Here is a 26,810-nt window from a genome sequence, read left to right as displayed (position 1 = left end):
TGCTCAAAACACGCACACAAAATTTTGGCATGAACTGATTCCTATGGTACAGCTCTGCTCTTTGCAACCCAATATCTGCATGACAAGATATAGTGGCTGAACTAAGAGCGAACTGATAAAAGGGGGTGGGCACCAAGCTTCACAGAACCATAAGCAAGATGGGGAAGTCCTTAATACTTCTGTCTCAATGAAAAGAAAGCTATACCGAACAGCCAAGCTCATAGGGCAAAAAAACCGGATAATTCATCTGTGCTGCAGAACTCACAACATAATCTCATACCGGTTCCTTTTTCCCCTAATACCTTTGATCTAAAGACGGGCTTCCATTCTCCCTCAGCTCAACAAATACTGTAGGCCACACAGGAGATGTCCTTATGTTCTGAAACTGCAGTAGATCATGAAAGCATGACTCCATGCACCAGGGGCGCCTTGCAGACACAGCCACCCGGTCAGCAGCAGCAACAACCACAAGCTTGATTCTGGCAAACTCCTGAGGAAGTGAGATGGCAGTGTCATTTCCTCCACCTCTGCCCAACAGAAACACAGCTCTATCCCAGTCTTGCTAAAACACTGCATGCTAGCATCAAGATCTGATGGCTGGATTAGGGACAGAAGAGACACTGGCTGGTAATTTAGAGCACAGTGTGTATTTTCTGGTGCTACTGGTGTGCAGGGGGAGGTGGCAAAGTGAAACAAAGCTGGAAGACTGAGGTAGAACAAGGCAGAGAAAGGAAGGCAGCTGAGTGGGAAAGCAGGTAGAAATGATGTCACCTGGCCACTGCTCTTGAAAAGCAGTTTAATCAGGACTTGGGGCCATGGCAGTGGCAGCCAAACATAATGGCTGGCTACCAAGTCACGGACCCCTGTGAGCACTCTAAGGCAAAGATGGGTGGCCTAGGCACTGTAGTAAGCATCATTCTCCTGCTGAAGGATGTTAAAGAGACAGGATGCTCGCAAAAGCTGTCACCTTCTTGAAATTCAGTATTTGCTATTTCTCCTTCACTACTTGAAGCAAAAGCAGTTTGCTTCAATAGCCCAAGGGGAGAAAAGATGACTTTGAATTAACAGCTGGGTAAGACGAAGAGGAAAAAGAAAGGGTAAGGCAACTGTGGTACTGCATAGAATGTCAGGCTGGTTCACACTGAAGCCCAGGGATCTGGGGAAATGTTCAAATACTGCTAAGTACAGAAGATCAAAAGGCCCTGTTGCTCCTCAAGAAGCAGCTCCCCAAGCCACCCTCTTTCTTCTTCATTTATCTTGGCCCTCACACATCTTCTGCAGCTTGATGAAACCCAACAACACCCAGTTCCATCTGCTGCATTTCCTATTGATAATGCACCCACATGGGAATGCACAATATTGCAAGGGAGCACTGTGGCCAGAGCACTGAAAAGCAAATGCAAATCTCGGGTGCATGCACAGGACAAGTGATGATTCCCTCTTGAGGGAAGGGCAGCAAAAGCCAAGAGTTGGGCGACTGGCCCCGCAGCTTAACTGAATGCTACCAAAGGCAGTTTAAATAGAACTGGAGAAGTGCAATGCATTAGCTTGAGGTTTTTAAAAATAAACACAAATCCAAGATACCCATCTTCCTTTCCTATTTGGGTATAGTATTCACCTACCAAACAGACAAAAACACAACGGGATACAAAGCTCTAGATCTATCTTGTCCCACAGTACACACTTCCTTGGCTGAGTAAAGACCTCAACCCTTCAAAACACACACCACCATATATGTAACATGCTTGGCACATCATCTGCATGTGTACCAGGTTACTTGGGCCTCGGTTCCATTGCAGGTTTTATTATATGAGATTTTGACTGATTCAAATCAGAAAGTGAGTAGAGCTTGTGCCAAATGTACAGGCCTAGAAGTGACAGCAGCAGGATACATCTTAATTGCTTAACTCCCGCAACAAAATCAGAATAGAACACGTTTCGGGTCATGGACCCTACCACTTGGCGGCGTGGTGGTGGTGGGGAAATAGCTGATGTGCACAGATGCACTTCTCTCCAAAAGGAGAAAAATAAGAATTAAAACCAAACAAAAAAAAAACCAAGGAAAGAAAGTTAAGCAAACAAACAAAAAAAGTACCCAAATTATTGTTTTTTTTAAATGGGGGTTGGAGAGAAGAAAGACAAACCTAAAAGCCAAGCATACAAAAAGCTAAATTTATGTTTTTTTATACTTACAATGTAAAATGCGATATAGCATCTGAACATAGGCTTGAGCACCACCTAACAGCTCAAGGAGTTCCAAGTTAAGGCATCTGAACAAGGACCAAAGACTTTGGTCACAGCAATTTTAACCTCTCATCAAAATGAACATATTTTATAGCTTTATATAATTACAATAATAACAATAATAATAATAATATAGATTTTTTTTCTGCTAAAAAGTATTTCAGTGATCATATACATTTAGAACCAAGGCATGATGGCATCTGGGGCACCTAACAAGGGGGTGGACTTTTATGGGGGTGGGGGGAGAGCAAAACAAAACGAGTCAAACAGCTCAGGGCCATCTCCATCATTTTCCCCAGGTAATCACATCAGGCATCTGAGGGTTGACCTGGACAGCAAGCAGGCCTTATTTTGCAAGCAGTATTCCTGGGAGACCACAATGGGGGTTGGAGGCTGGGTGGTGCAGCTGAGTCCCTAATCTTTCACCTTTCGTGTAATGAAAGATCTCATCCCTTGGACCCATTGCTACCTTGAGTATCCCACGTTTGCACAACACCTCCACCACGCAGTCCGCGGTGCCTCAAAATCCATTGCCGCTGATGTTGATTGACTGGAGGTCTGCCACTTGCATGACGTTGATGCCGCTGCTGGCAAGGCGCGCAATGCTTTCGGAGCAGATTGCCTCCATGGCCACCATGTTGGTCGCAATTAGGGTCGAGGGTGTTGCCCCACTAGTGCCCTCTGCTGAAGCACCAGTGTCCATGGAGACGGCAGAGACGTCCATGGCCACGTTGTTGGGCCCCTTCTTGTTTTGGTGGGTCTTGATGTGCTTGGAGAGGTGGTCGCTCCTCATGAAGCGCTTGGGGCACTCGGGACAGGCAAACTTCTTCTCTCCTGCAGAAAGGAAATGAGGATGAGACTGCGTAGACCCCCCTCCACACTCAAAAGGCCTTTCACCAGCCCCTTCACCAGCAAGCACTTTCACCAGCAAGCACTTGCTTATAGAAAGTGAGCAAGTGCTACTCCAAACCAGTTGGAATCTGGCCCCTACCACCATCCATGCTCTTGTTTACTGTAAGAGACTCACAAAGTGGCCTTTGAAGATGGCTCTAAAGCAGGGGCCAGCAAACTTTTTCAGCAGGGGGCCGGTCCACTGTCCCTCAGACCTTGTGGGGGGGCCGGACTATATTTTGAAAAAATAATAATGAACAAATTCCTATGCCCCACAAATAAACCAGACATGCACTTTAAATAAAAGCTCACATTCTACTCATGTAAAAACATGCTGATTCCCGGACCGCCCTTGGGCTGGATTTAGATGGCGATTGGGCCAGATCCAGCCCCCGGGCCTTAATTTGCCTACCCATGCTCTAAAGCTTCAACTAATGTGGAATGCAAGTGCTTGTGTGTTGACAATGTCTAGCTATACACAGCACCTATTTTAGCAGATGAAATGGTTGCCCATTCCATTCTGTGTCCGTCCAAGTCAAAGTGCTGGTTATTACTTTTATAACCCTAAGATCTGCAGAGAGAGCTTCACTTTTGGGGAACACCCATGTGCAAAGTGAGATGAGCTAGCACACAAGGCCTTCTCTGAAACAGCATCCATTCTGTCTTTCTCAGTGATATCTGCCTTATGCCATCTGCATATGCCTGTTGCTGGGTGTGGGTTTTTTTTCAAAAAATATTTTTCCATAAGTACTTCTAATTACGTTTCCATTATTGCTCAAGTTTATTTGCTGATTTATAGTAACTTTCATCTACCATTATAGGAAACATGTTTTTAGTAGCGTTTATTTTAGCTTTAGCAAATTTTGGAAAGCAACTGTGTTTTTTTCAAACGATATGCAAAGCAGCATCTGAAAAAAAGAAGCTTCTAAACAAATGTGCGTAGTGTAACATTTAAAATGCAATGTTCTGGCATACAGTTACTCCACTAGCTGTAGTTCTTAATGTGTTATATTTCTGCTCTAATTGGACACAGCTGAAATGCGGAGTGAGCAAGGGTACAGATGCTATAAAAATAACATCTCCCCATTTCTTAAACCTGGGCAATATCCAACCAATGTGTTCTGTCAGCACAATGATTTCTGTTTGTGCAACAGAACTTCCCCCAAATCTGCTGTAGGGGATCCCCCAAATCTTCCACAGCAGATTTAGGGAGGGTGCAGTGTATGGGGGGGGAGTAGGAAAGTGGGGGGACTCCCCACTGCACAAGCAGCAATCCTTGTGCTGGCAGGACACACTTGCTAGATACTGTTCCTGTGTTTGTGAGAACATAGCCTGAAGACTCACTATATTTTAGTAAGATCCAATTTATATATTTTAACTGCTGCTGTATCTGTACTGTCCCTGTTATATGTTGTTGTTGTTCAGTCGTTCAGTCGTGTCCGACTCTTCGTGACCCCATGGACCAGAGCACGCCAGGCACGCCTATCCTTCACTGCCTCTCGCAGTTTGGCCAAACTCATGTTAGTAGCTTCGAGAACACTGTCCAACCATCTCATCCTCTGTCATCCCCTTCTCCTTGTGCCCTCCATCTTTCCCAACATCAGGGTCTTTTCTAGGGAATATACCCTGTTATATACCAAACTGTCCCTGTTATATACCAAACTGCAAATTTAAATGTATCCCTGTTGTGTTTCATGACTTCCCTGATTTTGTATGTGAGCTGGAACTGGTCTGTAACCAAAATAATAAATTCATTCATTCATTCATTCATAGCCTGAAGAAGGGTCTTCAATCCACAGCAGAGAGGATGACTATCTGCCCTTTAGCAAGGACTCTGTAGCAGCTGGAGTCCGGAGTTTATAAGAAACACATCACTAGGGAATTCTGGGGTTCCGCTGGATGAGATCAGCCTTGCATTCACAAAGGGTTCCAACATTCCTACAGCACTTGTTCCAATCCTTCCTTTGCCCTGAGCTGATGGGCGCTGCTTGTTCAAACCACACCAGATCCTTGCACTTACCTGTATGTGTCCGTTTGTGTCGCTGCAGTTCATCGCTGCGTGTGAAGCGCTTGCCACAAAACATCCAGGAGCACACAAACGGCCGCTCTCCAGTATGCCACCGAAGGTGGGCACGCAGATGAGATGTCTTCCCATACACTTTCCCGCAGCCTGGGATGTGGCAGATATGCTGCTTCTTTTTCCCTGGATCCCCAGTGCCCCTAAAAATAGTTCCATACATAGCATCCTTTTAATATTTTTGGAAATATTCAGTGTATTTTCACTAGACTTATTTTTAAGTGAATAAATCCCAGTTATATTAATGTGCCTTCTCAGTCTCTTACGTCTTCTGAATCCCTTCCCAATTCTCAGTCTTTACCTTGAGACCAGCATCTTATTACATCCTGCACGTCTCTAAAATGTGTATATGTGTGTGTGTGTGTTTTGTGTATTTCTAACCCTCTTTAAACCAGTAAAATAATATAACAGGGATCCCTCTTTAAAATTAGAGGCTCTACAGCCACACAAATAATAAGGCCAATGAGACCACTTACTATCAGCCTTGCATTCAGATTCTCACATTAGTGGACAGTTATTTTTCAATTCTCTTGAGCAGATTTATAGACCAACCTGTCCTAAGAGATCAGGAAGAGAGTCAATAGCTCCTGTAACTAAGAGGAGACAATTCCCTATCTCAAATACGTGTGCTTTAAATTTTTCTTTGCTGGTTTAAGTGATGGTTATTTCAGCTGCAAGCCACCTTGAGAGGCCTCTAGTGGACTGAAAGGCAAAATGCTGAACAAACATATCTAAGCAGGTGCGCTCTGCTAATATTTTAAACAATGGCCATAAATTATCTCATTCCCACCCCTACCTTTACTTTCCACTAATTGCTTGTGCAAGTTTCATGTCCTGAATACAGGCAGTTTATGTTTAATTTCTACAACAAGGAAGTTGAGTTTCTGTAGCACAGTTAATTATGTTCATTCATTGGATCGGTATAGGCAGATGCTACATTATTTGGCTTTGGAAATGTGATTTATTTATTTTAAGCCCAGATCCATAATTGGGCTGGGAAATGTAGGAAAGAAATGGGACAGCAAAATAAATGCAGGTGGTAATGGAGGAATCATGCTGGATAAGAGGCGAGGAAAGAATCCACGGGTACTGTTGGAAGGCTCACCATTGGTTCCTAGCACCCAGAAAATGAACACCTCATTTCCCATGAGCACCAGTAGAAGCATTATTTGGTTAGTATTGCAATCTGAAGCAAAGGCAACATAAGCCTGATTGTAGCTCCCTGTCACGTAACCCTGGCAAAACTATGGACTACATGGAGCTACAAGATGCACAACTGCACCTGAAGCCACCGACATCCCACCCAGACAGCTCTAAGCACTGAAATCTTGCAGAAGGGTGAATGCGGCTAAGGCTCTCATCACAGAAAATGAACTGGTTGAACAAATCATTCTCTCCCACCCAACCCAGATGGAATCCGGAAACTGTAATTTTGGGAGGGAACAAGGAGGGCTGGCTACCCTCCTGCAGATATTTCTCCACCTCCTCAAAACAATTCCCAGTATTCTTTGAGGATGTATACTTGCTGCTATGAAAGTCCTGGATGCAAAAGGTGACCAAAGAACTCCAAACCAACTCCATCCCTCACTTGCACCACAGCGCACAACACAATAATGGCACATGCTATGCCTGCACAACCTTACCTTCCTTCGTTGTCTTTGCAGTAGGGGCAAGTGCATGCTTCTCTGCGCATTCTTCGCCCTTGCTGTGGCTGAGCGTCTGGGCTGGCCTCTCCTTCTTCAACGGCTGCCCCATCATCAGCTAGCCCGTCGCCACCGGTGCCGTGAAGGCTGAGGTGGGTGTTATGATCACCTGTGGGAAAACATTTTTGCTTTGCATTTCACTATCAAAATGGCAACGGTACACATAACCTACAGAAAAAGGACAATCCAGTTAAAACAGACACCACATTTGGCTTTTCAGTTAGGCTGTCTGGGTAGTTTCTCTCCCTATCCCTCCCCAAAGGAAATGAGAAAATTACTCTTTGGAGTAGTGAGCAAATGGAGAGCTTTCACATTTCCCAATGAGGAACAGTACTTGCATCTCCCACAGGCAACTTCCAAAAAAAATCCCATCCGCATGTTGCCCTAGCCCAGAAGAGAGAGCACACTTCACTTTTCTGGTAACATGGAAAGCTGCCCTTTGTCCAGACTCAGTTTCTTCATCTTAGGACGGAAGCTATACCAACGTGGTCACAGTTAGAGAAAACACCCTGGCTCTAAAGCCTCTATGATTTGGTTTCCTGTACATTCAGACCAAGAATTATTTTATCATTTGAAAACTTGCGTCCAGAAACTTTAATGCAAGTCAATCAGACTAAAATGTATTCTCATCTCTTCTGCTCTACCCATGAGATACTGGATACCCAAGAATTTCTAAATATAGGCTGAATTAAAATGTCATGATCAACAGGCTTATTCCCATAGACCAGGGTGGCTTCACTGTGGCTCTCCATATGTTGTTGGACCACAACTCCCATCATCCATGACCACTGATTATGCTGACTGGATTTGATGAGAGCTGTAGTCCAGTGGCATATGGAGGGCCACAGGTTATCAACCCCTGCTCTATGGGAATGCATCAATGTGAGCCTCAGGGTCATGTGCTCATCCCTCCTAGTCGGGCATAGCTGCAAGGCAGCGATGTGGAAACTTTATGGGTCGTATCCAACACTTCTGTTCCACTGGCAAAATTTGGTTGCACAATGCTGCTTTCCCCTCCTCTCCCCTGCAGCCCCCTATCATAGCTGTCAACTTTCCCCTTTTTTAAGGGAAATTCCCTTATTCCGAATAGGATTCCTCGCAAGAAAAGGGAAAGGTTGACAGCTATGCCCCCTACACACTCTCAAAATCTGCTATAGGGGCTTGGAGGTCCCTCCAGAGCAGATTCTGAGGGCATGTGCAGGGAGGAAGGCAAAGTCCTGCTGTGCCCACAGTGCTTCTCTGTTTTGACTAACTGCAGTTCATAATTAAGCCCAAAACTGTGGTTCATCTTAACTATGGTTTGTTGAAAGCTAGCTACCTTCATTTAAACCACAGCTGAGATTACCCACAGCTTGTTGGGTTCAGAAGACACAAACTGCTGCTGATCCAAAACGAAGTGAACACTTCCTAACTCCTTGTAGCCACCCTGGAGGACAAAGCAGTACTTACTCAGTACTGTTGTCTATGAAAAATATCTGAAGCTACTAAATCCCCACCACTACAGTAGGTTGCACTGGGGCCCAGATTCCAGATTCTTTTGAAGTGTAAAGTTTTTACCTCATGTATTACACATTATAGCTTTGTTCCAAGTTTCTTTGTTTGGGAACTTACAAAGTGCTGGGCTTAACAGAAAGATTTTTTAAAGTATCCGTTTAACGGGAAATGATTGTAGTAGCACCCGGGGAGCTAATCTGCAAAACAGATGCGAACCATCCCAATAATAGAGAGAGAAAAGGCAATAAATACAGCAGGCTGGGAGAGAGAATAGTTTAAGTAGTGCTTCTCCTAAGGAAGATATCAGGGTGTTTTTTTTTTCCTGGGAGCCTGCTAGCTGGCTAATTACTATGATCACAGAAAGCATACATAAAGTTGAAAAATCATCTGTTAACAGCCCATGCACCATATTCTCTCCTCCTCTCTCTCAAAAGCCAATATCCAATTACAAAAACCATAGGAATTATAGCACAACACTGATGAGTTTTCAAATGCAGGCAAGGATATAAAACATTTTGTAAAGGGAGGGGAACCCTGAATGAGTGGGACACTTTCAAGCCTATCAATTTTAGTTTCCATTTTATTGGGCCATTCTTATGCTGTCATCTAATTGCTTCTTCCATAACTCCTCGCTACACTTCCCAAATAGTTTATTTTCCTACAAGCTTCGCTGCTTGATTATTTTCACGCATTGGGGGGAGTGGGGGGGGGAGAGGAATATCACGCAAATCGTAACAGATGCAAAACGCAGCAGGCTGAGCAATCTGTTTTCAGAGGCAATTAGCATATGCCAGTAGTATGGTCCAGCTCACTCATTTCCATCGGACCAAGGCATACATAAAGCCGTTAGGAGTCTGCAATACAAATTGCGCCATTTAAAAGAAGATACACAATCGCTCCTTAAAGCCATTGCTGTCAATCAACCTCAAGAGTGTGGGACAAAAATGCAGCGTTGTCTAAGGTGGGTGTGATTCTCAGGTAATGCTGGGGGGGGGGGCGCACGACTATGCCATAGGGGTTTATCTAGTAAAATGTGCGCACACTCTGGTCCCAGGTTAGACACTCAGCATTTTATACAGTGCTTTGAAGTTTTCAAAGTATTTCACATGAATTATCTTGATAATCTTGAAACAGCACAGGCCAAGGCTACTATATTATTCTACACTGAAAAGGGGTGGAGGGCTGGACACCCTTACAAACAACTGGTGCATTATACGATTGTGAACTAGGCGTTAAGACACACATCGCCACTGCCAGGTATCAACAGCTACCTCTGACAACCCTTTGACAACAGAAAGAGAAGGCTGCTGCCCTCATGTCTGGCATCTGAGCTTACTAGAGGCATCTGGTTGGCCACTGTGAGGAACAGGATGCTGGCCTGCATAGATCTTTGATGTGACCAAGCAAGGAATATTTTTTTATGCCTGGGGGTCTTTTTTTAACTGAACACAAGGCAGTGTTGGAAACATAGAATTGTAGAATTGGAAAGAATCTCCCGAGGGTCATCTAGTCCAACCACCTGCACAAAGCAGGAATCCTGTGCACAGCCATCCCTGGGTGGGCTCAAACCACCAACTTTATGCTTAGTAGCCAGACACACTGACCTATTGCACCAATGGAATTATTTTATCTCTTCACTGCATTTTGGTTGGTCTAAGTAATATGTTCTCGCCTCCCTATTAACAAGCTTATGTGTTGCCCTGAGTAGTCACATGCGGTACAAGGAAGTTCTGACATCGATAACAACGGATAGTTGCGCAAACATGAGACCTGCTAAACCAGTATGTCTGAATTGTAAACTTGACTAAATTACAACTCTCAAGTTTTTGTTTATTAGCTCACCACACTAAAGAAAAATCTGGTTCCAGGTGGAAATTTTAAAATGGTACGATACCAGGACTGTAAGCAAAGAGACATGGAAGAAATGTGAGGAAATGACATATTAAAATAAACGAAGTACTGGTGATGAGGCACAAGATTTACATTAATACACTATTTTAAGAAGAGGCAAGCATATGAAAGCAACACTTATTGCTGTGTAAAACTTTATTCTGTTTACTTTGTGCTTCAAGTTAATGAATAGTAATAATGAGCTTCAAATCTAGTTTGATTCATGTGCCAAGCAAATTGCACTATTAGGTGCTGGGATCCTACAGGAGTTAAAATGTGCCCATTCTTTTTTATTTGCTGTTTCTTGTAGCCATAGAAACATCTGACAAAACTAGTGGAGCTGGTTCTGAGTAAGATTACTTCAGTTTAGTTAATGAACCCTTTTCTGAGGACTACACTGAGATTTGAGTCCTACTGAAGACAGTGACGTTGGCATACACCAGTCTTCAAAATTTGTGCTGGGGTTCTAGCCATTCTAAGTAGGGTTTTCTCGCTCTCAAGAAAACTTATTTGTGTCCAGATGCCTGATTTAATTTGCTTGCAGTTAGGACTATAAAGTTATTCTGCCCTCCAGCGTCTGTTGCTGTACACTTATAAACAAGTTGCAATTTAAGGCTTGTTTGCCTTGCCTTTTGTCCCCACATTACCTTACATTAGAGGCAGGAACCTTTTTCAACTTGAGGGCTGTATTTCCTTGTGGGTACCTTGGGGGGAGTGCATGCCAGTGGTGGGCGGGCAGGGCCAGAATAAAGGATGCATTCCAGCCACAGATGTTTCTACACACCTCTCCATCCAGGCAAGCAAGAGGCATAATCCAGGCAAGCAAAGCACTTAAGGAGGGCTGGTGGCAGATGTGGATTGGAGAGAATCCCAAGTGCCACATACAGAATTGTGGAGGGCCATGCCTGTCAACTTCTCTTGCACCTAATGTTCTCAATCCATGCCTTTGGTGCAGCTGGTAGTTGTTTCTTGGCAAATCTTCACTTATCTCTGGGCAAACTGCTCCTGGATTGTCTCTTTCTTTAATTCTTATTTTGTTGAGAGTTTATCCTGAAGTCAAAACCGGCAATGCCCTCTACCAGCCAAGGGATAAAGTGCAGTCTCTGCACAAGCCCTGGCATGCCCCAACTCCTGTTTCAATTTCCAATCCTCAAAATAAGATACACAAAGAGGGGTAAGGAAAATTCTAGATCCCAATTACGCGACTACCTTCCAGCACTAAAGTAGAAGTCACAGGTGTTCTCTTATCGGGCATTTGCTCTTCTGCTTTTCACTCGGAATGCCTGTGTACATCTGGACAATAATGCACCTCACTTCCTTAAGGTTCCCTATACCAGCTCACAATCCGGGTCCAATTCATCGCAAGCAGCAGAGATGATGGCTGAAGAAAAAATATTACCAAGGCAAGCTTTAAACCGCAGATTAATCAAAGCTTTGGCTGATTCATCTGCAGGAGCAAATCTAAACAAAGTGAGGCTGAAAGTTAAGGGCACACACATTTTTATTTCTAAAGGCTATTTCCCATTACACTGCATCATCATTAAATAGAATGAAGGTGACAATATTATGCCCCCCCCACCCCAACACTATGTGATATTCTTTGCTTATAAAGTTCCCAGTTCCCTTCCTTTTTAACACAGTGGTACCTCAGGTTACATACGCTTCAGGTTACAGACTCTGCTAACCCAGAAATAACACTTCAAGTTAAGAACTTTGCTTCAGGATAAGAACAGAAATCGTGCTTCAGGATAAGAACAGAAACCACTGCATTTCAAAAGGAACCTATATTGAAGTGTTCATAATATGGAAGGCTGTCTTTTAAGAGGTAGATGATAGATCAGTTAATTTTTTTTCCCCCAGGTGACATCGCTACAGAAAAACTCAATTTATAATCAATGAGAATGAGAGAAGCTACCAAATGAAATTACCTTGGGTTACAGTCACTTCATGTTACAGACGCTTCATGGTACAGACTCCGTTAACGCAGAAATAGTACCTTGGGTTAAGAACTTTGCTTCAGGATGAGAACAGAAATTGCACAGCGGTGGCAGCGGGAGGCCCCATTAGCTAAAGTGGTACCTCAGGTTAAGAACAGTTTCAGGTTAAGAATGGCCCTTCAGAACAAATTAAGTTCTTAACCCGAGGTTTTGTTCAGGTCAGTTCATGGACTTTTCAAAACCCTCTGTAGAATTCTGTGACAGCCAGAATACTCTGATGGCAGCAGATTTTCTACACCCATCCACCTTGTATTACCTGCACCATCAAGACAAAATGAGAGTGGATACCACTATTTGCCACCCAGAAACATTTAAAGAATAAAGAAGCTAGGAAGTGCCCACATGGCTATCAATTACAGGCCAACCCTTCCAACAATGTCATAGATAGTTTTTGGCTAGCTAGACCAAAGTAGTAAAAAAGTAAAGGTACCCCTGACCGTTGGGTCCAGTTGCAGATGACTCTGGGGTTGCGTGCAGTAAGGTAAAGGTAAAGAGACCCCTGACCGTTAGGTGCAGTCGTGTCCGACTCTGGGGTTTCGGAGCTCATCTCGCTCTATAGGCCGAGGGAGCTGGCGTACAGCTTCCGGGTCATGTGGCCAGCATGACTAAGCCGCTTCTGGCGAACCAGAGCAGCGCACGGAAACGCCTTTTACCTTCCCACTGGAGTGGTACCTATTTATCTACTGATCAGCAAGCCGTAGGCTCTGTGGTTTAACCCACAGCGATAGAAATCAGATTCAATGCAACTGGAAATGGAGATGGAAGAGAAGTAGGATGCCCTAGGAAAGTCTGAACTCTAACCTCTTAGGGTGAGGTGGGGCTACCGTCAAATCCAAAAAGGGTGTCTCTAGGGCTGCAACTCAAGGCCTTCAAAGGCTACAGCTGCAACTTGGGGAGGTCAGGAACAAGCAACTTCCCTGTCACTGAGGCCACTTCTCTTGTTGGGCAAGCTGAAACCAGCTAATCCTCAAAACCAAGAAGCCTAATTCAGCTCTCCTCTCTCTCTCACGCTATCTTTCCTGCTTATCATCCACTGAGTAGAGAACTGAAAGGAGAAAATGTGGGCACGCTGCAGAGGGCAGTTCTTGCCCAACAATCCTCTGGTCAAAGTTCACAAAGTTGCTAAACACTGATCTCTCTGCTTTATTGCATGCACACACAAAATTAACACTTTCTTCATTCTGCATGAAGTGCTAGACTCGAAGCCTAAAAGTTTGCAGAGTCATCAATAATAAAAATTTGGTAACTTGGGACTAAAAGCCAAAAACCTGTCAACGCTGTATCAAATGACTATGTTCTGAGAACCTCTCCTCCAAATAAAGTGAGTTTTGCTCAACTGCTTTATTTTAGGGTTGGTGCCAGCACACATATTCACAAAGCAGACTGGAGTGTTACAACAAAAGAGGCCAGCATTGCCCCATACTTCAAGTATGAGTTAAGGAAGAATACAAGAGGAAGGATTAAAAAGTGTCAGGTTGTTGTTGTTTTTACCATGTGTTACCAGGATTCCTTTAACTTTTCGTTTAATGCTGTGATCATGCCCAGCCGTTTTGGAAAGTTTGCCATGAGCAAGATTCGGTGCTTGCTGTGTTATATATGAACTCCCCCCCCCCCCCGCCAACTGCCATCCAAGACATCAGGAGAGAAGGTGGGGGGGCAATTCTGTGTCACTGCATAGCTCATGGGTCTCTCTCCTGCACTCCAATCCAAGGGAACCATGTGGCTTCCCATTGATGAACTCCCCCAAAGCACATCCCTTACAGAAAGCATAGAATCACAGCGTTGGAATTGACCCTGAGGATCATCTAGTCCAACCCCCTGCGATGCAGGAATATGCAGCTGTTTCATATGGCGATCGAACCTGCGACCTTGGTGTTATCAGCACTATGCTCTAACCCAGAGGTTTTTAACCTTTTTGAGTCCACAGCTCCCTTAACCAACTGCATTCTTTCTGTGACACCCCTATGGGGCTCAGGAGCCAAGTTATGCCACCCCTTGCCTGCAGAGCTGGCAGCCTCTCACCCTTTTTCGAACACCCTCCCTTGTGGTGTGTTCCCTCAGCCTCCTCTCCCCTCTCCTTGGGAGTCCTCTGGGCAGCTGCTGCTGCCGCCCCTGGTCTCTGAACTGCACCCCCACCCCCCAGAGAGGTGCCTCCCAGAGACACCATTCGTCTGTGGAGCTTATAGTCAGGGCTGCTGCAATAAACAGCTGTGCAAGCCTTTGGGAGGCAGAGATGTGAGAAGGCATCAGAGGAGGGAGGGAAGGAAAGAGGGACAGAGGCCAGTGTTGCCTGCGGCACCCCTGACTATCATTCAAGGCACCCCAGGGTGCCACGGCACACTGGTTAAAAACCACTGGTCTAACCAACTTAGCTATCCAGCTGTGAAGAAATATCTATGCCGAGACAACTTTTTAAAGTCCCGCCCCTTACACAGCAGTTTCACAAATAAATGTCTTCCACTGGACTATCAACATGATCAAATCCCAACACACCCAAATACCACCTATAGTTAAAATGCAGGCGTGGCCCTTCAGCTGTTGTTGGAATGCTTCTGACCACGGGCCATGCTGGCTATAGCTGATGGGAGTTGCAGTCCAACAACATATGGAGGGTCACAGATTCCTAGTCACTTTTGGGTTGAAAGGAAGCAAGCACCCAAACTGGAACACAGTCATGTAATTTGCCTTAGTGTCTTGTTCATGGCCTAACAGCACAATGAATGTTTGTGCAGAGCCACTGAAAGAACAGAGCTGTCTTCGGGCCTAGACATTCTGTGTACTCAAACACTCTTTCCTTATTTAAAAAAACACTTCACTTATTAAATATCTTGTGCACTAAAAGAGGCAAGAGCCCCACATCTCGCCACAGAGACAAAGTAAAGCAAGCAAGTTGAAAGCTGCACTGTTAGCTCCTGAGCAAACAACTTGATTTCAGAAGCTTAACTTTCTAGTTTGCTTTGTCTGACGAACCATGCTAGAAAGCGTTAGGACACAACACGTATGTGTTGTGATCTGCAAAACTTATTTATTTTTTCACAAGCAGCTCATATATATGCTCCCTTTGATATATATTTTTAGTTTTTAAATAAAACATAATAATTGTTCTAAGTCTCACACATGACTACCATGAATTATCCTTTAGAATACATTTGCTCTCTAGCTGAGCAGAATGAATTAAAGATAATTTTCACCTTTTGGCCCACTGTTCTTTAACCGACATCCTTGTCTCTCTTCAAACTTGCCTTTCAGAGAGTTTAATTTCGCAAACTAGCTCAGTGTTGGCTAATCACCATGCTGAATATTAGTAAGCCATACTCAAGGTGGCGTTCTATCACCGGAAGTGGCCTGGATTACACTAAAACAGTAGTTTGACTAGTCTCACCTACATGATGAATCACACCTTAAAATGGCCAAAAGTGACAGGTGGATGGGAGCACAGCTTAGATGTCAGACTTCACAACTAATGTGCTTTCTAGCCATTCTTCTGTGCTGCTCTTAAGCAACTTTACGTTAATGGCCTCTTACTATCTTAAGGTTTCTAGTCTCAGTTCTAATTGATGCAAGCTTGTCCTAATATATCTACTGAACATGTGTTATATAAAAGCCTGAACAGACACCCAGAACACAAACACATGTAGTGCCACCTTTCTTCGTACAAATTCTTCCAACTTTTCCTTTGTCACCAATCACCATGAAGTGTCAGGCCAACATCGAAACATTATGGCAGGGTTTCCCCAAATTTGGGTCTCCAGCTGTTATTGGACTACACAATTCCAATCATCCCTGCTAACTACGGATGATGGGAGTTGTAGTCCAAAAACAACTAGAGACCCAAGTTAAGAAACCCTGCATTAGGGCAATAGGATGCTGGCAACTCCAATGGAAGTCAGAGAAGAGGAAAGCAAATGAACAGCTAAAAGCAGCTATAACATGAAAGACTGGGTCAAAACAAGCATTCAAAGAAACTAAAATAAGGCATGTACTGGAGGCATGACAGCCATGCCCTGTTCCCAACTACCCCATACTCTACCATCAGATTCAGTAGGCTCAAAACGGGCTGTGCACATGCAGGAATGCAGAAAAGTGGCAATGTGGCACTGGGCATTGAATTCAGCTTTGTAGGGAGCTGAGCTTCCCCCCCTTTTTATAAAGAAGGTGTTTTAATATACCCCTTGGGGCTGTGAAGATATGTTTGAAGTGTGTGGGCAATGCCTGCTGAAATCTCAGCAGCCAGAGGAACTGCTCAATAAGGCTTCCTGTGGTCCGAAGGCAGAACTTTACTGCCCTGGAAACATCCTTGCCCACAATTTGCAAAATGAGAAACTGTTAATCAAAAATAAATTAAGTAAATATGCCATTTTTGTGGGCTACAGAACTTCACTTTTCTTGGTGCGGAGTTCAGACTGCCTCAACGTATTTTTGAGGGCACAATATTCTTATAACAATCTGAATATGATGTAGTCTTCTCAGCATGAAAATCTGATACACCACAATGTGAGAGAAACAGGATGTTACACTAAACCATGACTACTAATGAGGGACACATTTGCAAACAAGCAGCTATGTGGAAAGATGCCAAGAACAAAAACCTCACCTGCAGTTCTGCACGTTACAAAAACAGTTTTCCCCAAACCAGCTTAATTACCCTTTGTGAAAGAAAGAGAAGCTAAACTAGGCAACACTTAAAAATCATTCTCTGGTTCTCCAACTCACTGGAGAAACTTCTTTTCAAGTGCACTACTTAATGTTTAAACATGCACCATTCCCAGAAACCAATGCAAAATAGGAGCAAGAACAAACAAGACAGGCTTTCCAAACAGAATTACTTTTTCCGAGCAGTATTAGATCTCTTTCAAAACAAGGCTGCACATTTTGAGTGCCAACAGCTAGTTTTAGAGTACCTTTACACAAATCTATGGTATTGTTTTTAATCTACTGTCTTAAAAGTACAGGCTGTTTGCAACAGAATCATGCTTCTTGCTCACCAGTGGCCCTTTGTAACAAATGGCAGCCTTTGTGCCATTCTGAATGTTACACATTTCAACAGTGATATCATAGCCATACTAAATCCTTCCTTTGTCTTTCTAAATATACATTCAAACTAACCCCACACTGTATAGCTGTGTAAAAATCTCCTTTATCTTATCTATTTACTTACAGCATTTGTACCGGATGCCCTGCCCACAGGCTTACAATAAAAAGTGACACTAAAGGGAAGGGGGACATGGAGGGAAGAGGAAAATCTAAACCTGAACTAAAGCACCAATTATTAAACGGTTGTTCCTATGATGACCAGTTGTCATAGTTCAGAGGCAGGAGGTGCCTGATGGAGCTTGTCTCTCACCCCAGAACTGATGGAGTGAGCAGGGAGGCCTGATGGAGTTGGCCTGTCCAATATGGTTCTAGGGCTGATGGGAACTGTAGTTTTAAATATCCAGAGGGCACCCAGTTGGCAAAGGCTGCTGTATGCAATGCCCTGTCTGTGCTGGACTGGTTGTGAATCTGAATGGTTAATGTCACCACGTAGTGGGGTCAGCAATGAGCCAGCTGTTCCTAGTTCAAATCTCAGCTCACACAACTATCCTTTGCCCAATTGCCTAAGAGACTTGTAGGAGAAAGAGATGGAAACTGCACGGCTCAAGACCAACACTTAGCAGTGGTATCCCAACTTTTTTTCAAAGAGGGCCAGATTTGATAAAGTGAAGGGCTGTGAGGGCCAACCAAAGTTGTTGACCTTTTTTTAGGATTTTAGTTGTTGAGTTTTTTTTAGGATTTTACCCCAGGAAATAAACTGCCACAGGAGCCGGATTAAACCGACTGGTGGCCAGGCCCTCCAGCTGTTTTTGGACTACAACTCCCATAATCTCTAGCTAACAGGACCAGTGGCCAGGGATTATGGGAATTGTAGTCCCAAAACTGCTGAAGGGCCAAGTTTGGCCATCACTAGGGTTTCTTTTGTCTACAACCAAAAGGGCTAAAACACTTTCTTTTCCTTTTTAATGAATGCAAATAAAATCTAAGGGTTGTATTTGCAGATAATGTGACACAAAAACCCAGAGTTATTACCCACAACCTGACACCTATCATATGTAACAGGTAGGCTGAGACTGGGCTGCACTGCAACCAAGTGTTATACCCACATCTGCAATCATGAGAGCAATGCAAACTACCAGCTACATCTTAGCAAAAGCAACCTCCCTTGACTTCTGTGCATGTTTCAGAGCAAGGGTATGGAACCTTTGGCCCTCCAGATGTTACTGGGCTCCAGCTCCAATCAGCACTAGCCAGAATGGCTAACAGTCAGTGGCGATGTAAGTTGGGAGTCCAGAAACATCTGCAGATGCAATGATTCCGCATCCCTGTTTAAGCATTACAGATCCTGGGAGTAGCCATGGCCAAGAACAATGAGCTGCTGGTTCACACATTATTTTACTTCTATGATTGCAGACATAGGTCAGACATCTACAACAACAAAGAGCGTCACAGTGACATGTAGCCTATCCTTGGAATATCTGATTATCAAGGTATGGTGAAGAACAATCTTTTTTCGGTAAAAGCAGCACTCACCTCCAACCGTCCCCCTCGAGCTCCTCCTCACAAAGAGGATAACTTTTTGGATTAAGCTACTTTAAGTCCACAAGTTTTTCCACTTATAATCAATAGCAACCGAGGTGTGTGAATAACAGCTGAGTAGCACTAAGGCAGACACCCCCAAACTCTGCCCTCCAGCTGTTTTGGGACTACAACTCCCATCATCCCTAGCTAACAAGACTAGTGGTCAGGGATGATGGGAATTGTAGTCCCAAAACAGCTGGAGGGCCGCATTTGGGGGTGCCTGCACTAAAGGATACAGGAGATTATATCCCCCTCTCAGCAGCCCATACCTCAGATTTTAGAAAAGGTAAATTATGTTAGGAACTCTAAATACTAAGCTTCACTGTAACATGCGGTTTAGCCGTGTCAACAGCACACAATTTATTCATTTTAAAAGATACAATTCTTCTGTTTCCAAGTCCCAGAGATCTCATCCTAAAGTTAATGTAATAAATACCTATTATCTTATGCTTTCTGATTTTCTGAATTTATTTAGGTTCCAATTCCACATCACAAGAGTGAATGTAACACAACTAGGCTACTACCCTGGACCACTTATTTGGGAGTTTGTTGTGGTTCAGTCGTGTCCGACTCTTCGTTATTTGGGAGTTACTCTGAGCTTATTTGCATTTGTGACTCAACGCAGCATGTTTATTCTTTTCCCTCACCCCTCCTCTTCAGCTTCTGGAATTTCTCTTATTCCTCTTCTATATGTGCAATCCTGAATTCCCAAGCCACAAGGGTTTTACTTGCACATTCTTTGCCATCCACTGATATCACTGAGCAAGGGGGGAGTTAACAATGCATAAAGCATCCTCAGTGAACTTTGGAAACAGTGATCTCAGAAAGCGGGAACACAAGTGACTGGATCCCTCACCAGTGGCTGTATTGATAAAACCTGTGTTATACGGTTACATTACATGAACAAATGAAGGGAAATTCCACATTTAAATGACTGATTGTACACAGGGAGCCTCAAAAAGAATAAATAAATCACAGCTTGGTTAATGCAACCAGATGGAGCGCCAATCACTTATGGCATCAATATCTCCCCATGCCCTCAGACCCTCCAAACATGGCAAGCCTAAGACATTCAGCCATCTCTGTAGATCTTGGGGGCAAGGGTTTGCTTTAGGACATTTTCTGCAGCTGGGTGGAAGTTGTTTCCCTGTAGCACTACTTAATCACGGGGTCGGGGTGTGTGTGTGTGTGTGTGTGTGTGTGTGTGTGTTTGAATGCTGCAGCTTTGTGGATCCAGCCAAACTTGAGGGTCTTTTCCATCACTCCACCAGGAAGGAGGGAAGTGACTGGATGGAAAAGATCTAGGTGTTGGGTTCAGATTTGGTATTTACACATTTTGCAGCTACATGAGATCATACTACACAAAAGCAGCTTCTGTGGAGAAATAAATAAGAGAAGCATTTTTTACACTCCTCCACAACTCCATTATTTAAAAAATGGTTGCTGGGAGTGTGCCAGATGTGCTTTGCCACTTAGCTGGTCACTCCAGAAATGGCCAGCTCTCTACATAGTCGTAAGCATTATAAAGTATATTTATAGGCAGGCAGCCATCATAGCATCAACAGCCATCTAAATCTACCTAAAATATTACTGGGGAAACCCAGCCAGATGGTCAGGGTATAAAGAATAAATTATTATTGTTGTTGTTGTTGTTGTTGTTGAAAGAAAATGAGAAGTAATAATTAGTCTTCTGCATGGAAGATCCCAACATAAATTTATGATGTTATTATAACTGGCATTAGTGCCATAGTATACTGCAAGATATGGACATTCTACATACTGTATTTACATTTTTAAAACTTTCTGAAACAGTGGCCCTCAAATATGACACAACCCTCAACTTGGCATACCATAAAAATACAGCAAAGTCTTGAAAATTCTGATACACTGAATTGGACATTTTCAGAACTGGAAATGCAACTGTACGTTTTGTAGTTTGCATCCCCATTTGCAATCTTCAACATGTTTGCACTGACACTTCCAATGCATTTCCACTACCAATGAAGGGCAGAAACTTGCCCTTCTAAAATAGAAACTGATCTCAACCCCGACCATATGCCTTGCTAAAATCTCCCACTTACCTGTGGCATTTGTTATAGTGAGTGGAAGCCCCTGCAGCTGATGAAGCTGGATCCCAGATCCCAGGGCCCCCAGATTAATGGTCTGAAGGCCTGGCACAGAGGAAAGCTGAGCGGCATTTACAGTGACGGTGCCACTGGGCAGAGAGGCAGAAGCGATGGGGGTCAGCGTCGTGTTGGTGCTCCCTGTCTGCCCCAGGGAGACTCCTTGTACGGGAGCCAAGGCGATTGTCTGAGCTTGCGGGTTCTGAACCTGAAGATTCTGCAGCTGAATCGTCTGCCAGCTCACCTGCCCGTTTGGCCCCATAGTGGGTGTTCGAATAAAGATTGGACCAGCATTGGGGAGAGCCTGGATCTGCAGGTTCTGCAAGGCATCTTGGGTAGTAAAAGTCTGGCCAGCTTGCCCTCCTTGAACAAGCTGAGGCTGTACCAGGATCTGCTGCTGCTGCTGCTGCTGGTTTTGATCAGCATCTTTCTGCTGCCCTTGCTGGACTGTCACTCCAGCCAACTGCAGAGCATCAGTATTTTGAGCACTTCCTGTCCTCTGAGGCGCCTGCACCTGAACGTTTGTTCCCAGAGTGCCACTGGTAGAAAAATTCATGATGCTCAAATTACCTGTTGTGGTAGTGGTATTGTAGCTGTTGGCATTGGTAAAGAAAGCGGCAGAATTGGCCTGGGACACAGCCGTGCTGGAGGAACTGACAGAGGCGCCAGATGTTGCTGGTTGAGAGCCACTCTCGCTAGAGCCAGAGGTGCTTAGAGTAACCGACTGAGAAGTGGGTGCCAAACTGGCTGCAATGCTATTGACAGGCAACAAAGTGATATTGCCATTCAAAGCCAGTGGCACATTAGTGACATACTGAGTCTGCCCTGACAGGGCATTTACTCCCTGAATGGGGACAGCCTGCTGCAGAAGATTTGGCATGGCAGCCAGGATATTGCCTGTCCCCGACTGATTTGCAATGAGCTGCTGGTTCGTCCCAGGGATGATCTGCAATTGGCCATTGGCATCCTGTTGGACGCTGACTTGGGTAGGGGTGGTGGCAAACTGCAACTGCTGCCCATCCACAGTTTGAAACTGGGGAATCACCCGGTACTGAATACTGGGTATCATTCCTGGCAAGCCCGTGAGGACTTGCTGGCCCTGCATGTTGGGGGTGGTAGTAACCACATACTGCCCGGTGGTAGCAGGCCGGTTTTTGGATGACGAATCATTCTCCTCATTGCTTGTGTTCCCTTGGTCTTTGGGGGAGTCAGAAGTCCCAGAGGGAGTAGAAATTAGTTGCCAACCATTTGCATTCTGGGAGATATGAGTTGCAGCAGCAAGGTCCAGTTCATTTGAGCCTCCTTGTTGTCCCTGTGATCCATCAGCATTCTCATTGGGAGATTCAATCCTGCTGCATGTTGCAGCCAGCAGAGCCAGAGGGGAAGGCTGGGACTCCTATCAGGAAACACAAGACAGAGAGAGGAGGAGTCAGGCACTTGCCTCACTTTCCGGGGGTTTGTACAAAACAATGAAAAGCTAAGGAGCATAAAAGCAAGACAGCCTATTGGAAGCTGTTGAACCACCCACTACAAGCAGCAGAGACTGCAAACATTGGATTCACAAGCACAGTACAGATCAGCTGGGGGGGGGGGAGAACAGCTTTCACCTCCAAGAAGATTTCTAACAAATACATCCTTCACCATGGTGTGACTTTCAATCACAAACAGGCTTCAAAACCCACAGGAGGTAGTGATGGCCACCAACCTAGATGGCTTTAGAAGAGGATTGGGCAGATTCATGGAGGATAGGACCATCAAAGGCTACCAGCCAAGAGGCAGCAATACTTCTAAATACCAGATGCTGGAAGCCATCTTCCTTGAGCTCAAATCCTGCTTGCTGGTCTCCCACAGGCATCTGATCAGCCACTGAACCCACAAACCAAAGGCACCCTGGGCAAGACAGCTGCACAGTCCAACAATTCTTAAATGAGGAAATTCAAATTATAAAGCTCACAGGGGCACTGCTAGAATTTGGAGGAGCAGCCTTTAATTAACCCACCATCTTCTATGACTGTTGCGTCTAACAAAATAGATGCAAACATTGCTCTATTCCCCCCCACTCAGTCTCCAAGCACAAAAGGCTGCAAGAATTCTAACATTTTAGAGCATGTTCATGAGGAATCTCATCCAATGAAACTGAAAACGAGAATGTTTCATCATAATATTCATCAAAGCTCCCCGCATACACACAGAAACAGTTGTCTATTTTAGAACCCACACTTACCTGGCCCTCACAGTTCCGTCCATCATTACTGCAGCTTTCTTCTACCTTCTCAGTTTTGACAATAACCATTTCTTCTGAAATATCATGGTCTGCATGGGAATTGGGGGTGCAGGAAGGAAAAAAGAAAAGAATGAAGACAGAATGGTCAAACACATACTACAAAGCAAGCAGCTCTACCAGGAGCAGGAAGGACAGAGTTTGAAACTACAGATTTAAAAAATAGGGACTTTGAGCTTTCTATGTAGTTACTGTTAAGTAATTCACTTCACTGCAGACAACTCAAAAGTATTATGGTTATGCACCCGATGTTCTATTGGATAATGGAAAATAAAAGTACCTTGCCTTTGGAAAATATGCTGAAAAGCATCTAGCACACTGAAGAGCTATCGTTAAGTTAAGATCTGGGGGCAGGGGAGCAGAAGGTAGAGTGTGTGTTGTGGGGCAGATGTTAGAGAAAACAGAGAGCACCAGTGTAGTGAACAGTGCTGGGATTGGACCAGGAAGACCCATACTCCAATTCCTGCTTAGCTACAAAGTTTATGAGCGTCCCTGAGCAAGTCTCAGCTTGACATACCTCACAGAACTGTTCAGAGGATGAGAAGGAATGATATCACGAGCTCCTTCAAAAAAGGGCAGGGTACAAATGCAACAACAATGTCTCAGTTAGCCTTTAAAGGGCCCCAACCAACATACCATTAGGGGGTGATATGCATCATGTATCAATGAAAAATTAAGTCAGATGGCGGTGGCAGGGTAGTGGGAGGAGCTGCTGCTGTCACATATGTGAAAATAAGACGGCCTCTCCTCACTGAACCAAGCTGTTGTTAATCATAATTGTTGCTGTACAAACTCACAACCACCACATAAAGCAGGCTAGGCAAAGAAATGTTGACTCAAGGATCGTCATATCCAAAGCCTCCCTCCTCTCTTGCACCACAAGGATCACTTCCTCCTCACTACTGGTACAGAAGCAATTTTTCAAGCTCTAGAGACACACATTAAATAAATGCATATCTGGCAAACACCTCAGGCTGAAAGCCATGTGGAAAACAATCTTCTTAGCAGATCCAATAGACTTTGTGCTCCCACATATACAACATGTTACAGGTGGGTAGCCGTGTTGGTCTGCCATAGTCAAAACAAAATAAAAAATTCTTTCCAGTAGCACCTTAGAGACCAACTAAGTTTGTTCTTGGTATGAGCTTTCATGTGCATGCACACTTCTTCAGATACACTGAAACAGAAGTCACCAGATCCTTAAAATATACAACTTGAACAGCTTTCCCGCTGTTTCAGTATTTAAAACTCACGTTGGGAATACCACCCAGTATTCTCACAGTGCCCTTTACATCTGCATATTGGGGTTGGGTCCTTTTTGCCCCCAAGGGGAATTATCAAGCCTATTTTTAACACCCTTCCCCACAACATGTCACTAAAATTTTAATTTTCAGTGGCATGCTGCTATAAGAAAAATGGTATTGCCCTTGCTGAAGCACACTTCTTTATTTGGTAGTGATTTATCAATATACCCTGGACCCCCTGAAGCCATTTTTTTAAAATATCATGTCTGGACCTGGGGAAGCAGCTGCATGAGTCAGTCCCAAGTGGCGCAGGAGTTATGCAAACTTCAGACTTGCAGTTGACCCAACAAGGAGCTCTGCACTGCTCTAAGCCTTGCATACTCTTAAGTGTATAGCAAAGCTGGCCAAGCAAAGTTTCAAGTCCTAATCAACGAAGAGTTCCAAGTGAATAGAAACTTATTTTAAGGCCCAAAACAGGGTATATGGAAAAGACAGCACAGGAGAAATTATCTGGGAAATCCAAGCGTGCGTGGGTGTGTTTCAAAAAAGAACCAGCAGTAAGTTACTGAAGACTGCCTTCCTATATTTAGGAGATGTGTGTCTGGCATATGGGCCTAGGCCTCTCTTGAGTTTCTGTCAACCAAATCGTAGAGTTGGAAGGGACCACGAGGCTCTCCAGCCCAAATCCCATTGCAATGCAGGAATCTTTCGCCCAACGTGGGGCTCAAACCCACGACCCGCATGCTCCACCTCGGAAGAAAAGTGCTTAGCCCAGCTATACTTATTCCCGCCGGCCTCCCCCCCCCCCCGCCCCACCACCACTCCATGCGGGCAACGTCGTGAGGGGAACCCACGCGCGAGGGAAAGCAACTCTGCACATGCTCAGGAACGCTCCGCCGCTCCTTTACTAACCTCGGTTATTCTGATAATTAGTTATGCAGTTAAGGAAACCTATTTCCCCTTTCCTTTAAGCACAAACCCCAAGAGACAACCGCCTGCTTCTGCCTCTCGGCTTTGGGCCGCACGGCGACGGAGGCTCCTCCGGTGGTGGAGGAGCGGCGGCGGCTGCTGCTGCTGCTACGGCGGAGGCTGCTCCTTCCTTCCCGCCGGGAAATTCCCACCCCCAGCCGTATTCCTGCCCCCACCTGGTCCCGCCCTGGACAACCCCCCCCCCGGCACACCCCCGCCCCGCGCGCTGGGCCCTGCCCCTCCCCTGGTTCCCTGAGGCGACTTGCCCTCCTCCTCCTCCGCTTCCTCCACCCCCCAATCCACTAGCCCCGCTCCCCTTTCCGCGGGCCCCTCCCCGAAGGGCTTCCCCTGCCCTCGGCCGCTCCCGGCTTGCCCTCCCCTCAGCCGGGCTCGTTACCCCTCCCCCGCCCGGGTCCCTCCGCCCGGGGGGCTGGGCGGGGCGGGGCGCGGGAGAGGGGAGGGAAGGCGGCGCCCCCCGCCCGCCCGCCCGCGATGGTCCCGTCCTTACCGCTCATGTTGGCCGAAGGGGGGAGGCGAACCCAAGTGGCGCCAGAGGGGTGGGCGGGGCGGGGGGCAGCGAAGTCGGTGACGAGGCAGCCTAACCCCACCGGTGACCGCCAAAGGGTTGGCGAGGGGAGGGAGCTTGCGCCGACACGGCCCCGAACTCGAGGGCACGCCTCCCGCCGCGGCGCCCAATCACGGAGCCAGGAGGGGACGGCGGGAGGTGTGGGTTAGCCTTGAGTGACGTGACGTCCGGCCATTAGGGCGGAAACGAGGCGGGGTTTTGGCGCCCGCGCGCGGGGCGGGAGGGGGAAGTGAGAGAGGAGCAGGAGCAATTTACGAAAAGCTCCGCGGCGGTAGGCCTTTCGGGAAACGCCTCTAGGTGAGGCCCCACCCAATGGTGGGAGGCGGGGCTTGGCCGAAAGCTCTTCTGAACAAGCTGTTCCGAGTGGGGCGGGCAGGAGGCAAAACTAATAACAGGCGGCGCCGACGCCCAATCGCGGAAGGGGGGATTCTGAGGCTTGAACGGGCGTGATGAAATTGTGCTGCTTAACTCGTGATTGAATTGCCTGTAATCCAATCACGGCTGAGGCTCTCCCCTCCGCCCACAAGACCGTTTCGCAAAGTGGGTTTGGGGTGGCCGGGGATAATGCGGGAAATGACACGGAATGTAGCCAATCAGCTTCCGCAGAGAGAATGGTGAGGGAAAGACGCGTTTCAGAGTGATGGAACGCTTAGCCAAACAGCGCCAAGAAAAGACAGGAGAAAAACTGTCTGCCCC

General features: G+C 45.5%; 1 protein-coding gene across 3 annotated transcripts; it reads right to left on the bottom strand.

Moving 5' to 3' along the window:
• Positions 1 to 2,158: 2,158 nt before the first annotated feature.
• Positions 2,159 to 26,163, bottom strand: SP1 (Sp1 transcription factor). Of its 3 annotated transcripts, none has more exons than XM_033138485.1 (6): positions 26,037 to 26,163; positions 23,259 to 23,347; positions 20,993 to 22,430; positions 6,856 to 7,024; positions 5,156 to 5,355; positions 2,159 to 3,078 (listed from the first exon to the last, which is right to left on the bottom strand). In XM_033138485.1, the coding sequence occupies exons 1-6, from the start codon at positions 26,041 to 26,043 to the stop codon at positions 2,765 to 2,767; spliced, it is 2,217 nt and encodes a 738-aa protein (XP_032994376.1). In that variant the 5' UTR covers positions 26,044 to 26,163; the 3' UTR covers positions 2,159 to 2,764. The 3 variants fall into 3 exon arrangements, with proteins under 3 accessions (XP_032994376.1, XP_032994378.1, XP_032994377.1); XM_033138487.1 differs by lacking the exon at positions 26,037 to 26,163 and adding an exon at positions 25,539 to 25,608; XM_033138486.1 differs by lacking the exon at positions 26,037 to 26,163 and adding an exon at positions 25,472 to 25,514.
• Between the last annotated feature and the right edge of the window lie 647 nt (positions 26,164 to 26,810).

This window comes from Lacerta agilis, chromosome 2, assembly GCF_009819535.1.
Source record: "Lacerta agilis isolate rLacAgi1 chromosome 2, rLacAgi1.pri, whole genome shotgun sequence".
NCBI lineage: Eukaryota > Metazoa > Chordata > Lepidosauria > Squamata > Lacertidae > Lacerta > Lacerta agilis.
The sequence above is the reverse complement of the archived record's forward strand: the minus strand, read 5'-3'. Positions and strand labels throughout refer to the sequence as shown.

Coding starts and splice junctions, on each gene's coding strand:
- SP1 (XM_033138485.1), bottom strand. Junction 5,356..6,855: donor TGCAAAGACAACGAAGGAAG/GTAAGGTTGTGC, acceptor AACTATTTTTAG/GGGCACTGGGGATCCAGGGA. Junction 3,079..5,155: donor ACACAAACGGACACATACAG/GTAAGTGCAAGG, acceptor TCCTTTCTGCAG/GAGAGAAGAAGTTTGCCTGT.